The sequence below is a fragment of the Physella acuta genome, unplaced genomic scaffold, assembly GCF_028476545.2.
Source record: "Physella acuta isolate Inbredline_101_S28 unplaced genomic scaffold, ASM2847654v3 ptg001574l, whole genome shotgun sequence".
NCBI lineage: Eukaryota > Metazoa > Mollusca > Gastropoda > Physidae > Physella > Physella acuta.
Window position 1 is genome coordinate 150,208 of NW_026733088.1, and position 15,110 is coordinate 165,317.

A 15,110-nucleotide genomic window follows, 5' to 3' on the forward strand; every position below is an offset into this window, starting at 1 on the left:
TACAATATACTATTTTATTCTCTCTTAAAATTCCGGCAACGAGTATCGCCTTCCACCCACCCGCTCCGACCGTAGGCCCTATATTTTACTGATCGGATAGCCATACAATAATCCTTGATATTTAGTTCTCTTTAATGTAGTGATACAGGCAAGATGTAATGTAAGCGAGTAAAAATATCTGATCTCTCACGTTGAAGTTGAAAGAATTCTTAGAATCGTACAAAAACTAGTTGTGTTATTTCTTAACAAAACTGGCTATTGATATCGTGTCTTACGCGTGAACACAATTGGTGTCTATTCTAAGTGTTGAACGTTTGATCTACTCACCGCTTCGGTGTAAATCCTTCCCATTTACCGTGGGGAAAAATAACCCCCCTTTCACCAACTCTTTCTTATTTTACTGCTACACAATACGCTTTAATACAAATAGTTTCTTTTAGAAGTGTTCAAAGAATTATCTACTCACCGATCCAGTACAAATCCTTGCGATTTTCATTGGCAAAAAAGCATCCCCCCCCCCCTTTCCCCTAACCGTCTTGGACAATTTTGGTAGAGCGGATTTTAACATTATTAACTTTTTTTTTTAATTTTACACAATCGTACAATACGCTTTACAACAATTGGTTTATTTTATAAGGGGTAAACTCGGGCAGATGAGGCTCGTTAGCTGGGGACAGCCACTCTTCTAGGAGAGACAACTCCAAAATTAATCAACTGCTGCCTTGTAGTTTGTTCTTGGTTGGACAAAGGCTATGGAAGCAAATCCAAAAAGAAAAGCAGGCTGAAATTGGAGTCAATGGCCTCAATGGCGCATAACCAGTTGACACGTATCATTAATTGTGATGGAGGCGTGGTCGAGTCGGCTAAAGCTAATGGTTGATAAATTCGAAAAAGTCTCGAGTTCAAACCCTCTGGCAGATAAGGCTCGATCCCCTCCAACACTAAAAATTAAGAACGAAGAAGAAGGGGTAAAGTTTATCAACTCTTTACCCAGTGTAAATCCTTCAAATTTTAGTCCGCAAAAAATGTGATTGTTTATACTTCAAAAATGCAGCTTTAAAAAGCTTTCAATTTTTTTCAACCCCTTTGGAGCCTCTCTTGCGGCACCAGATTTTGTGGCACCAGATTTTGTGGCCAACTTTTGAGGTCTCCGCTTAGAACAACCAGCTCAGTTTTGAGCGCTATTGCTCCATAACACAACGCTAAGCTGGAAAAATAGACCCACTCTGAGAAATGTAAGCAGAAATCTTGAATATGAAGTACGCCAGTTTTTAGTGGGAAAACGCTTTAAAATATTCTAATAAAGGCTGCTCGACTTTATGGTTGCGATACTTATTTAACATTTTATTTTTGTAGCAATCAAATTTTAAAAAAAAACATTAATTGCTTCTTTTAATTTTATTTCAATAAAAATAAAGTAAAGCTTCTCTTTTAGACCTAAAGATCTATAGGGCAGAAGAAGTAGAGTTCATATGTTTCTTGAGCTCGATATATGAATGGATTGTGTTGAGTACTATGCCCAGCCGCCCCCCCCCCCCCCCCCCCCCCATCGTGAGTCTGGTCCCCATCAGAGCTGGTTGACCGAGCGACTGTAGGGACTCAACTCTAGATCTACGGACTAGAAGCCGAACGCTCTACCATTCGTCTTCGCTATCCAACAATTTTTATTTAAATAAGAGATACTAAGTATTGACTTACCTATTTAAAAAAGTTTATTTAAAATTAATAATATAAATACAAAGTGATATAACGAACACAGGGAAAAAAACAATTTCTTAAACATTTGAATGTTGTCCTAAAGTTTGAATCATTTCATAAGTGTAATCCAGATATGCTATGTTGTTACCACATATTCCTGATAGGCATGCATATTGCTATGTTGTTACCACATATTCCTGATAGGCATGCATATTGCTATGTTGTCACCACATATTCCTGATAGGCATGCATATTGCTATGTTGTCACCACATATTCCTGATAGGCATGCATATTGCTATGTTGTCACCACATATTCCTGATAGCATGCATATTGCTATGTTGTCACCACATATTCCTGATAGCATGCATATTGCTATGTTGCTACCACATATTCCTGAGTGATAGACATGCATATTGCTATGTTGTCACCACATATTCCTGATAGGCATGCATATTGCTATGGTGTTACCACATATTCCTGATAGGCATGCATATTGCTATGTTGTTACCACATATTCCTGATAGGCATGCAAGCTTTGAAGTTGCACTATCCGCTGTTTTCGGCGGCCATTAAATGAGTTACAAACACTTTTAAAACTAGAATGATTTTTTTTTCTTTTCTCACACTGGATATAGGCCTACTTTGCAATGAAATGGGTTAAATGACTTCCCCTTTTTAGTCCCTACATAAAAGCTTTTTATCAAAACGTTTTCATATTCTTTTAATGTACAATTATATTAAAAAACAATTATGTTTATTTTGTTTTTAATGCATTTTTAAAAGTGAATCATTATAAAGGTTTTATCCTTGTTTTATAAAAAAAAATTATTTAACTTTATACTTTGATAACAACGTCCGTTTGTTTGTGGGAATTTGGCACATCTTGTAAATCTGCTTTCACTTGGGGGGGGGGGGGGGAGTGATAATCGTCCTTCACAAGCTACTGATAGTGTTTTAAAGCAAATATTTTTAGACCAGTAAGGTGGTTTTGAATTACTAAAAGTAGAAAATAAAACAAAAATTAAAAACAAGTTTCGAATAACAAACTTTTAAATGCAATGAAAGAAAGATAATAAAACGAATTTGTTTTCTTTAATAAAAGCTTTGGTTGGTCATGAGATTACTTATATATTTTACCGAAAAAAACTTCGATGAAAGAAAGCAGAATAGTTTTATTTCTTATTGTCAGTGCAATTAAAAGTGGTACGCTATAAAGGTTTTTTTTTTTTGTTTTATTTCAGTTGTCGAAACTTGCGAGCAAAGTTCTAACCACTTCACGTAAAAAAAAAATTTTTGTTCCAAGAAATAGAATCCTGGCTAGACCAGAGTTTCTTCCAGGCATCTCTTCGGGGTGGCTCAGCACCCCCCCCCCCCCCCCCCCCGTGAAGAAAGTCAACTGCCCCCCCCCCCACCTCCACCCCAACGAAATGAAATTTATATAGAAAATATATAGTTTTAACAGTGTCCGCCCCTGAAATTTTAGTCTACCCCCACCCCTCCCCCGGAGAAAAAACTCTGAAAGAAACACAGAGCTAGACGCCCAGACACTGCTTTTATGAAGCATACAAAAGATACGATGTTCTAATCCCTGTTACGCCTAATATAAAACTTACCTTCGCTTTTTGATGGTAAGGAGATACTCATAGTTTTTCCACTTCGATGCATTTATAATCTCAAGTTCGTTTCTTGTCAAATCTTACGACATTGATATGTTAATTTTGATAGTTATTTATATCTATGTTTACTGATCTTCGTGTAGAGCAAATAAACAAAACAATAATTCTCTGTAAGTTAACTGCCTTTCTATTATTAACTCTCTTAAAGCTGACTTTCTTTTCTAAAATTGGAAGTCATAAAGCGTATAAGGGTTAGGGTTAATATTGAGCTCCGAGCTCAGCTATAAACTCATTACTAAACAAACCTAATGAACAACTTTAACAACGACATCCCTTAAAACAACGCCAGACGACCAAGAACATCGGAACACCGCCATAGTCCCAGAGACGAGAGACTCTGTGTTCCAGTGCTTGATCGAACAGCGGTTTAAATCTCTGGCGGCATCAGTCATGGGATCATGACTCCCACCACCCCATTCCCCCACCACCCCATTCCCCCACCACCCCCCTCCCACCCTTTTCTTCATCCTACCCGTTTAACAAGAGGACTTTCAGGACAACAACTCGCCACCCACAAATACCCGGCTTGACCAAGCCCCGCCCATCCAGTGACGTCACATTCTTCAATGGGCTGCAGCACGTGTCCAGATCAAACAGAGCTCGTGGAGCCGATGTCGTTTGCTGCTGATTGGTTCGTTGACCGAGAGCGGTTGGTGATTGGTCTGCTGAGCTGACGTCTTCTGTCGATGTGATCAATATATGGTGAACTGTAAGCCAATGGTTGAATGAACGGTTTTATCATTAATCCAGTCCATTTTGACCGGTCAGTTGAACTAATTGACTACCAAACAAAGTATAGCCACTACTTGACGAACCAGCCTACAACCCCCCCCCCCCACACACACACACACACACAACCCCCCTCACTCGCCCCTCACCCGCCGCATCTCCTGGTCTCCGCCACTGCGATCAGCTTGACGTTGAACTGGGTTTTTTTTCACGGTTTTATTCAGGTCTTGTCCATATAGGGCTGGTAAATAGGTCAATAAACGGTGCCCTGTCAAAACTGCCCCGTTAATATGACCCCGTCAAATCGACCCTCGACAAAACGAACCAGTCAAAATAGCCCCGTCAAAAGGGCCCCGACTTATTGGCTCCCGTCAAATGGTCTCCCGTTATATTGACTCGCGACATATAGGCTCCCGACAAATGGACTCTAGACATATATGCTCCCGACAAATAGGCTCAGGACATACTGGCTCCCGACAAAGAGGCTCCCGACATATTGGCTCCCGACATAAGGCTCACAACAAATGGGCTCCCGACAAATGGGCTCATGACATATTGGCTACCGACAAATGGGCTACCGACATATTGCTCCCGACAAATGGGCTCCCGACATATTGGCTACCGACAAAATGACTCCCGACATATTGGCTCCAGACAAATGAATGGCATGACCACTATTGGCATAAAAGTAACCATTTTGTCCTACCTCCACTACTACTATAACCTCTTTTCAATGCCTGAATGAAATTGTTTTTCATGAACCAACATCAATTCATAAACAAATCTAGCCCTTAACTGCTAAAATCTACCAATTCTAAAGTTTTGATAATGTTTAATTTACAACAGAAAAGATCTGTTGCATAAATGCGAGCACAGAAGTGAAAATGTACGATATACATGATGTTTACAGGATAATGACATTTTGTTTTGATAACCTACAAGCATATTGGAGGTAGGAAGGTATAGCGTGGACCCTTCTCCCCACACACTGAGTTGGAACAGCCTATCGACTCAATTATGGATGTCATAGATAGATGACCCTTAAATTAAAATATAGGCCTACTATATTTTATAATAGATAAACTAATATAAAATAAGGCTTGCCGAACAAGAGATGCATACGTTGTATTACTTAAGAGTGTTGGATAAGCTAACTCTAAAGAATATTGATGAAGGGGTCCCACTGGCAGGTGTCATATTCAATGAGACCGCTTTGCCGGGAGACTTAGTCTCTACAGAAACGGTATTGTCAGTGGTCCTTTTGTCTAGAGCCAAATTGACAGGAGCCTTTTTGTCGTGAGCCAAAACGACGCTAGCCTATTTGTCGGGAGTCGTAATGACTGGGGCCGTTTTGTGGAAAAAACTAAATGACGGGAGCCTATATGTCGGGATCCAAAATGACGGGAGCCTATTTGTCAGGAGCCTTATTGACTGGAGCCCTTTTGTCGGGAGCCTGTATAATGGGAGCCTATTTGTCGGGAGCCTAAATGACGGGAGCCTATTTATCGAGAGCCTTTATGACGGGGTCCTCGCTGGCCATTTTGACGGGGTCAATATGACGGGGCTCTTATGTCGGGGCCGATTTGTCGGGGTCGTTTTGACGGGGCCGTTTTGTCATTGGCCGTTTTGACGCTGCATGTCATTAAACAGTTCTATGGCTCTTGCAGGTTTTATTGGTTTCAGGTCTTGTCCATATAAGCCCCGCCACTAATGCAAAAAGTGCATGAGTGTACAGCTAAGCACCGCCATGTGTGACCTTGTCACGTCCTAATTTTATTCGTGTACCCATAATAGAAGTAGTTTAATTTGCTCATTGAAAAAACAAGTTAATTAAAAAGTCTAGTGACAATTTAAGCGCAATTTCCTTATGTTATCTAAAAATAGCTCTGACGTATAATGCTGGCGTGCGTTCAAGCTAGGAGAACGATCGGTTTGTAGGTGTTTATGTAATTTTAAAATTTGTGACTGAACGAACGGATATTTTTGAAAACTTTCTTCGGCAATATTGTTCTAAATTATGACAGGAATCGATTGGTAAATGTTTCAAGTCGCTAAGTGGTCTGGTTGCCGAGATATGTGCCAAAAACTGCATTTTTTTGAGGTTTTTTTGCTTTTCCGTGAAATCCAGGAAGGAATTCCGGGAATTGTTTAACCCACTATCATCATCAGAACTTGCTTAACAAATTTGCTTTTGGAACTAGTCCTCGATATTGCTTCGTTGAGGAGGAGATACGACTTAAAGCTGCGAACACACATCCATCCATCCATTCCCAGAAAAGACGAGTTAATAAACGCAATTCTCCAGAATGGAAATTGCGCTAAAAAGAAACGACATTAATACGCACTTTTCCACTACTTTGGACGACCTATTACGAATTTTTCGATGGTTCCAGTTTTGTGGATTTGTAAAATTTTGTGTTGCTCTTCGTTCTAACATTGAGAGCAGCTGTTTCAGTGGCGTAAACAACAGGGGGGAGGGTTAGGGTGAGTTATAACTGAGCTGTTTCCTTGAATTTCTTTTATAGCTGTGGTTTTCATGGCTCTTTTTCTCTGTTACATTTAAGCTGCGTGTTTGCGCAGCAGTTTTGAACCAACCGCGCAGTCATTTTATAAAACACATAATGTGACATATAATTTTTTTAGCGCAATTTCCATTCTGGAGAATTGCGTTTATTAACCCGTCATTTCTGGATGGATGGATGGATGGATGAATGTATGGATGTGTGTCCGCAGCTTTAAGTCGTATCTCCTCCTCAACGAAGCAATATCGATGACTAGTTACAAAAACAATTATGTTAAGCAAGTTACGAGGATGAACATAGGCCATAAAAATTCCGGGTTTCTTTCATGGATTTCCCAGAAAAGCCAAAAAACCTCAAAAAAATTCAGTTTTTTGCCCATATCTCGGCAACCAGACCACTTAGCGACTTGAAACATGTACCAATCGATTCCTGCCATAATTTAGAACAATATTGCCGTAGAAAGTTTTCAAAAATATCCTTTCGTTTGGTCACAAAAAAATTTTTGAATTAATTTAAATTAGGACCGAATTAGTAGGCATTTTATGCAACCACACCACACGCGTCATCACGTTCAATAGCTGTGCCATCACGTTCAATGGCTGCGACATCACGATCGGTAGCTAGGCGCGCAATGGTTTTTAGTCATGTTACTCTATTGTAGATAAAACATGTAAAATACTGAAAAAAAATTAATAAAAAACGTTTTAATAACTAACCAATGGTTTTACTAACCCTGCTCTTGATTTACGCTACGACAGAGCTATTTTTAGTTAACATAAGGAAATTGCGCTAAAATTGTCACTAGACTTTTTTTAATTACTTGTTTTTAGAATACTCGCAAACAAAATACACGCTAAACACTACCTATTCCCCTAAGTGCGGCGTTGCTTCTATCATAATTATCAGCCCAATGCTCTGTACTTTGTCGATTTTGCTAACATTAATTGTTTAGGCTGCTTAGCCCCAAGGGCTCGTCCATAAATGAAGTCTCACTCGCAGGAGGGAGGGGTTCCGTGATGATGTTGAGGGGGGGGGTTCAGATGGTGTGACGTCACTTTTTTGTATGTTAGAAAACGAATTTTAGCCGTTATTTCACGTTTTAGAAAATGGTTTTAATAAACTATAATAGGAATTGATCAAAATACTCTATGCTGACAGAGTTCTGACAGGATTTTGGAAAAATATCTCGATGTTTTAAGAAAAATTCAACAGCAATTTTGAGGGGGGGGGGTTGTAAGCTGAGGTGTGACGTCATTTTAGGGGGGGTCTGGCTTTTTGTGACGACGTGTGACGGAGGGGAAATTGGGGGGGGGGGGGGGGGAATCGTCGAAAAAAAGCGTGACGTCATTTATGGATGACCCCCAAGCTGAAGTACCATATTTTAATGTTGGTCTGTCATTGCAGGTGTAGGTTGTTTTTTTCAGGATGTAATGATTGTCTCCCCAGAGGCGTACCTATCCATTCCGGCGCCTGGGGCGGATGTTCAACTTTGACCCTTTCATTCCATTTCTATCTATAGAGTCCTTGCAAACACGTGACCTAAATCACGTGATACCTACGTCCGCCGCCAAGGTGGTGAACACCGCCAGTAAACAATCAGCTGTTGCTGGACGTGCCTCGCAATGTGTTCATTAAATGTTAAAAGCCTCGGGCCCACAGAACAGAAACAATACGTTAAAAAAACTTTTAGGAATTGAAGATCCTTATATTCGTGTTGACATAAAATGCAGATTATAGATAATTAAAATCTAGATCTAGTTAGGATAAACTCTAGATACTCTAGTTAAGGACAAAATTTAGTAGCAATAGATCTGGTAGATCTACACTACAGTAACAAACGTGAGACCACTTAACCCCTACAAAACCCCTAATAAAATCTCAGCCAACCAGAGATAGCATCTCTTATGTAACTTATTACCCTCAGGGCTCAGCAGGGAAACAAAGGGGAAATCAGTACCACTGATCTGCTTCTAAATTTAACTCAACTCAGTCCAGTATCAGATAGATCTACATATTACTGTAATTAGACACCTAGTAGGTAGGCCTAAGTAATTTACTAAAGCCTTCTACAACAAAAGTATCAACTACTTTTAAAATTTAAAATTAAGTTGCAGATTCTAAGTCCAGTCATACAATCTATTGCAATTTAAGAAAATTTCGTTTGCTAAATAAAATGATTAGAATCTAGAGCTAGATTCTAGATCCTAGAGACAATGACATTTTTTTATTATTAAGCCTATTTGTTAAAATTTATTTTTGGTGTATTTTGAATCGAATATAGGTCTAAATTTTGTAATTAAATATAATTAATTTTGTAATTAATTTTAATTAAAGAAGTAGATTCTAGATTCTATGTCTACCTAGCAGAACAAGTCACTCTAAATCTAGATCTAATTTCGTTTACAAAATAATTAGATTTAGGGCTAGATTCTAGATCTAAATATTAAATAACTTAATGTGTAGCCATCATTCCATAACACAAAATAACATTTAAGCTATCTAGAAATGGGAGATTTCTTTTATTCTATAGCATAACACGTACACACAGTAAGGTGGATTGGGGAGGGGAGGTGGGAGCTACGACTACAAATAAGGGACTCAATATACAAAAAAATGAAAAGTAAAACTTCTTAAATGGTTCAAATAAATTGTCTTAAAACCGCAGCACGCCCCGTTAATTGAAGACGAGCTATCGAAAAGAGAACTCTTGACTAAGTCCTCCACTCAAGCCCCCACTCTCCACCAGCTCACCAGGAGACGGCCCTCCACAAGCCATTCACGCCCGCCACAAGCCATTCACGCCCGCCACGACTCACCAATTACAGAGCAGGGGCGAGTTTTGTCCTAACCCTAACGACACTTTTTGTCCTGACCACTCATTCAAGGCTCGGCGATCTCATGAATGGCTAAAGTTGGTTTTCGAAAACCTGACGAATGTCTCTCGGTATCTTAAAAACTCGTATAAAATACGGACATAAACATTAGTTAAGAAACTCGAATCTTTCATAATTTAATTAATACACCCCGATCAGCAGTACAGCATACCAGGTAGAAACATACAAAACTACACGCACTACATCACACAGGCAACTAGCAATGCTTAGTATCGATCAACAGAAAGCTTTTCACAGAGTAGATCATACATGGTTAATGAAAACAATAGGACTCAAATTTAAAACACGGATAAAAATAATATACAACAATGCACACAGTCATGTATTAATAAACACACAAGCGTACTTCACATCTAGAAATCAGTCAAACAAGGTTGTCTATCATTATCCTAGAACCCCTACAAAAAAACATTCGACAGGACAACATTCCAAACACGGCAGGCAAGAAAATTACTGTATACGTAGACGACACTACGTTCTTAATACAAAAAGAAAAAGCAATGGTAAAATGAAAGCAGAAAAATCAAAAGTAATGGGAATAGTTAAATGGACATCACAATAACAAACAAATTCAGAATTTATGGGATACCTATACCAGCGAGTCAACAAAAACGACCAAGAAACTTGGACCAAACTGAACAATAAAGTAAATCACAATCTGGAAAAATATCAACACTGCAATACAACCATCTTTGCCAGAGTTGCACTACTAAAAAGATATACATCGTACCAAAAATAATTTTCGTAGCGACAAACTTTACAATATCCAATTCATTTATTAAACAAACAAACAAACAAGGAAATAAGAAACATCAGAACACAATTATAAAACCTCAGCCATAAAACCTTAATATAACAGAATAATTTTAAGTCTACATGATAAAACAAAGCAACCACAAAACATTCAGTTCTAAAGAGAGCAAAAGAAAGCACTGGTACTGCTTTAAGTGCGCTGAGGTTCTTAAAAGAAGATATGATTTAATTAATGTCTACATTTGTAAATAAAAAATTAGACATTGTTTGATTACATATGCCTATTTATAGCACAGAGGAAATTCTTAATACCCTTAAGTACCGACTGGACTCACCAGTGGTACTATTTGGCCGCACGTGAGGGCAATTAATTAGTACAGTTTTGTTAATTTTGTGTTAATAATTACTGTGCGCTCCTTTTCAATATTTACGCCTTGAAATAGAAAAAAAAAATTTCTGATTTGATTTTTAATAGTTTTTGGTTTGTTTTTTTTTCATTTTCTAAGGGGATACGAATTACCCACTTTCCCCTATACGCATACCGGTATAAAAGGACACAGATTTCTAAAGAGATAATCAAATGTGGCATTCGTCAGATCGGAGCAGCGTGCCAGAACCCGAGTTGATGGACTTGGTGTGGGGTTAGGCTTAGAGAGTTGGGCCAGAGACTTGTTGAGAGCAGTCCATAAAGTTAGATAGCCGAGCATTAGGGCCCACACTCTCGTTAGCGCTCCAATTAACCTCCGCACGCGCCGCTAGCCAGCCCGCAAACACTCGCGATGCCAGATCTCGGTCAGCCTGAGGATTTCAGGACACGGAGCCGCCGTGTAGAGATAGAGTAACGAGCCGCTTTAACCCTTGGCTGACTGGCTCCGCCTTATACAAGACACCCTTGAAAAAGCGGGTCTCTTTTAATTGAGAGACACTCGGGCAAATCTTGGCCAGCGGTCGCTCAAGTCGGCTGATTTTTACAGTAAGCGTGCGTCGGTCTAACATTTAGCTCTAGACAAGTCTAAACGTTTTTTAAATGTGACACGTCCGTCACAGTGACACGTCATTAGTGACACGTCATTAGTGACACGTCCGTCACAATTACGTCATTAGTGACACGTCCGTCACAATTACGTCATTAGTGACACGTCCGTCATAATGACGTCATTGGTGACACGTCAGTAGTGATACTTTCCTAGCCGTGAAACACATCGCGATGACATGTTTTTCACATAGGGCCGAGTATTAGGGCAGTGGTTCTTATCCTTAGTAGGATCGAACCCCCGACTATTAGGGCAGTGGTTCTTATCCTTGGTAGGATCGAAGCCCCGAGTATTAGGGCAGTGGTTCTTATCCTTGGTAGGATCCAACCCCCGAGTATTAGGGCAGTGGTTCTTATCCTTGGTAGGATCGAACCCCAGGAGTTCGGCAACTCAGTCTCTTCGGCGGAGGTCCAGACTAACACCCGACTCATATATATGATGACAGTTAAATACGACAGAGCGACATAGTAATAAAGTGCGCCAGAGCGCGATACCATGAATCGGTATTGTGATTTCTCTATACTGCTGAACCCTTGGCGTCACGAATCGTGTCAACTCGACCTATACAGTATTATTTTTTTTATATCGTGTATCAAGTAGTCGACTTGTGGATGTCGTGATGATACGTTGTGTGATTTCTTTCTCAATATTTTAATCCGTGTTTCTTTCAGACTTTTTACTCCGGGGGTGGGGGGAGGCACTTGACATGTTCGGAGGGATGGGGGGTGGACCAAATTTTTCGGGGGATCGGACACTGGTATCATAATTATATTTTCTATATAAATTCCATTTCATTCGGGGGTGGTATTACTATAGTAATAAGTTTGATACCAATAAAAAGTAAATTTTAAGTTCTCCAAATCTGCGTAATTTTTATGGTTGTTGATATTACGCAATATATCTAATTTATTGCAAATTATCATCGAGATAATTTTTCAACGGCAGTCGAGCAACGGACTTTGATCCCTCTCCCATTCAATCCTCTGGCCTTTTTATGACCATTCAACGTATTCCTTTGCGTTTGTGGTTGATTTGTGTTTCTGTTTGCGTTTGTGTTAGCGTTATGTTTGCGGTTTTTTTTTTTTTTGTTGGTTGTGGTTTGAGTTAATTCCTAAACCCGGGCAATGATGGGTATATGGTGCTAAATAAACACACAAGTCATAGTCCGATAGGTTTTTCACAGAGGCCAGTGCAGGGCCTGGCCGGGACGGCTAGTTATTACTAGTTATTACATAAAAACTTGTTCAAACGTTTTTTATGAAAAATAAAATTCTGGTTGCTTATTTAAAATATTTGTATCTTCTCTGACAGAGGGTACTTTAAAAAATAAATACAACATATTTTATAATATTTTTAGAATAGCCAAATATTTTTTTCTGTTAAATGTAAAAGGTCACGTGATCGTACACTTCGTCGCCAGAGTCAACAATATATGGGTATAGTTTCAAGTAGAAAATCCCGCCAAGTTCATGGATGGTTTGGGTTTTAGCGATGCTTTTAAACTAAATAGTACATGATGTGTAGCTTGAAATACTTTACATTTCCAAAAAAATCGACTATTTGGCGTGTTAGTGTGTTCTTTAACTCTATATCGTGTATGAATAATTTCAACTTTAACTAGATGAGTTAGATGTTATGTCAATGCCTCCAATACTCACGTGGAATGGGAGGGGGGAGGGAGATCGTTACTACAGTTGTAGCAATGTGCATATATTAATGATCAGTGCACGAGTGCAGATGTATTTACACTTTGCAGTCAGCTTGCAAATAAACCCTTATTAGATTCCTTTAAAAGAAAATTAATTTTAAAAAAAAACGTTTTAATAACAAGCTTTTATGTAATAATGCACTAAAAAGTAGAAAATAAATTATACACTACTATTTGAATAACTATAAAGAAAAGCGTGGGTCTTTTCCTAAATATTAGACACTACTATTTAAATTACTATAAAGAAAAGCGTGGGTCTCTTCGGTCTTCCTAAATATTAGTAAAGGTATCCAATAGATACTAAAGTGACCCACGCTTTTCTTTTTAGTAATTTAAATAGTAGTGTCTAAAAATCAGGAAGAGACCCACGCTTTTCTTTATAGTTATTTAAATAGTAGTGTATAATTTATTTTCTACTTTTTAGTGCATTATTACATAAAAGCTTGTTATTAAAACGTTTTTTTTTATTATTTTTTTCGGTACTTTACATGTTTTATTTACAATAGTTATATGACTAAAAACCATTGTCAAGTTTATAGCTAAAGTTTCGGTAAAATATTATGGGATGGCGTAGTCTAGTGGTAAAGAACTAGACTGCTGACCCGACTAAAAACCATCGCGCGCCCATTGAACGTGATGACGCGCTTTTGTCGTAGAGTATTGTAATCGTGCACAAAAGTTCCCTTTTCAAACCTTACGATCTATAGGGCAAGTGAAGTAGAGTTCACTTGTTTCTGTGACCTCGGCATATGAAGAGATAATGTGGTCAGCACTATGCTCAGCCGCCTTTACTTTCCCTAACGTAGACTTAGGGACGGTCTATTGACTTGAACCCGGATTCGAACTCGAGACTTAGCAGTCCAGCTCTCTACCGCTAGACCACTCCGTCCCTTAATCGAGCACAAAACTCACATGAAATTTTGATCGTTTTCATCGTTTTACAATTCAGTATTTTATCATACGGAGTAAAAGGGGACTTATTCTACTCAGGCGAAAATTATAAATGCAGATTTATGAAAATTTTGGCGTTCTACGCGTAATCGAGTCGAAAAAAACTGGGCTTTGCAATCCTGTCTGTATGTGTGTATGTCTTTGTGTATGTCTGTAAACACGTTAACTTGAGTACCGTTACGGCTAGGTTGATAAAAAATTTATATCAAATTTGTAGATATATTTCAGCTTTATATAATATATTATATATATATATATATGGATAGATAGATAGATAGATAGATAGATAGATAGATAGAAACACAAAATTCCAATATAGGTTACTAATTTCTGTCCAGATCGGGTTTTGAAAAAAAAAATGTCTTGGTTGTTTTTAATTTTAAAAATTACAACATGTCATGTGTGTGATTGTATTAGTCTGTTTTGAAAATCTCTGTCCGTAATACTTCCAATCCTCGGGCCGGTCAAAAGAATATGAAACATGAAAGCTTTGTAAGTGTAATGGTGTCTAGTATTATGTTGTTTTTTTTTTTTTTTTTGCATTGAAATTTTTGCCCGAAATTTCGATCGCAAGATTTGATTGGAGAACCAAACAAACAAACAGACGCGAAAGCAAGTTAAAGAAAACGTGGGGAAAAGGTAAATAAGTCATGGAAGCGGTTTGAACGTTTGCCTATCTTTAATTAACACTACAGCTCATGTATATATATATATATATATATATATATATATATATATATATATATATATATATATATATATATATATATATATATACACTAGCCGTCCCGGCCCTGCAATGGCCTCTGTGAAAAACCTATCTGTAAAGGCCTATAACATGTGTGATTAATAATCAGCATATACCCGGCATTGCCCACCCTAACCACAACCAACCAAAACATAACGCAAACACAACCCAAACAAACACAAAGTACTCAATCTAGCCAAATCACACCATGCTGGGGAGCCTGCGGAATTGCCTGTTTCAGCTTGGTAAACGACTATAGTACCCCAACCTACTCATAGTATTTTTCACTCACTTAAATGAACGTAGGCGTCATAGGCAAACACGGGAAGTCCCGGAGCACCAAATTGAATCCTGCCGGGGCGCCGGTGGACATGCCTGTTTGAATTTAGTGAACA

The 15,110-nt window shown here is 38.5% G+C and overlaps 1 protein-coding gene across 3 annotated transcripts in view; it reads right to left on the reverse strand.

The window, feature by feature from the left end:
• LOC131928943 (nuclear receptor subfamily 2 group E member 1) overlaps positions 1 to 3,718 on the reverse strand; it is a 48,412-nt gene extending 44,694 nt beyond the window's left edge. For all 3 annotated transcript variants that reach the window (XM_059285118.1, XM_059285119.1, XM_059285117.1), the window contains exon 1: positions 3,314 to 3,718. In XM_059285118.1, coding sequence (XP_059141101.1) covers positions 3,314 to 3,365 — 52 coding nt within the window. In that variant the 5' untranslated portion in view covers positions 3,366 to 3,718. The remainder of the gene's footprint in view (positions 1 to 3,313) is intronic.
• Positions 3,719 to 15,110: the final 11,392 nt, after the last annotated feature.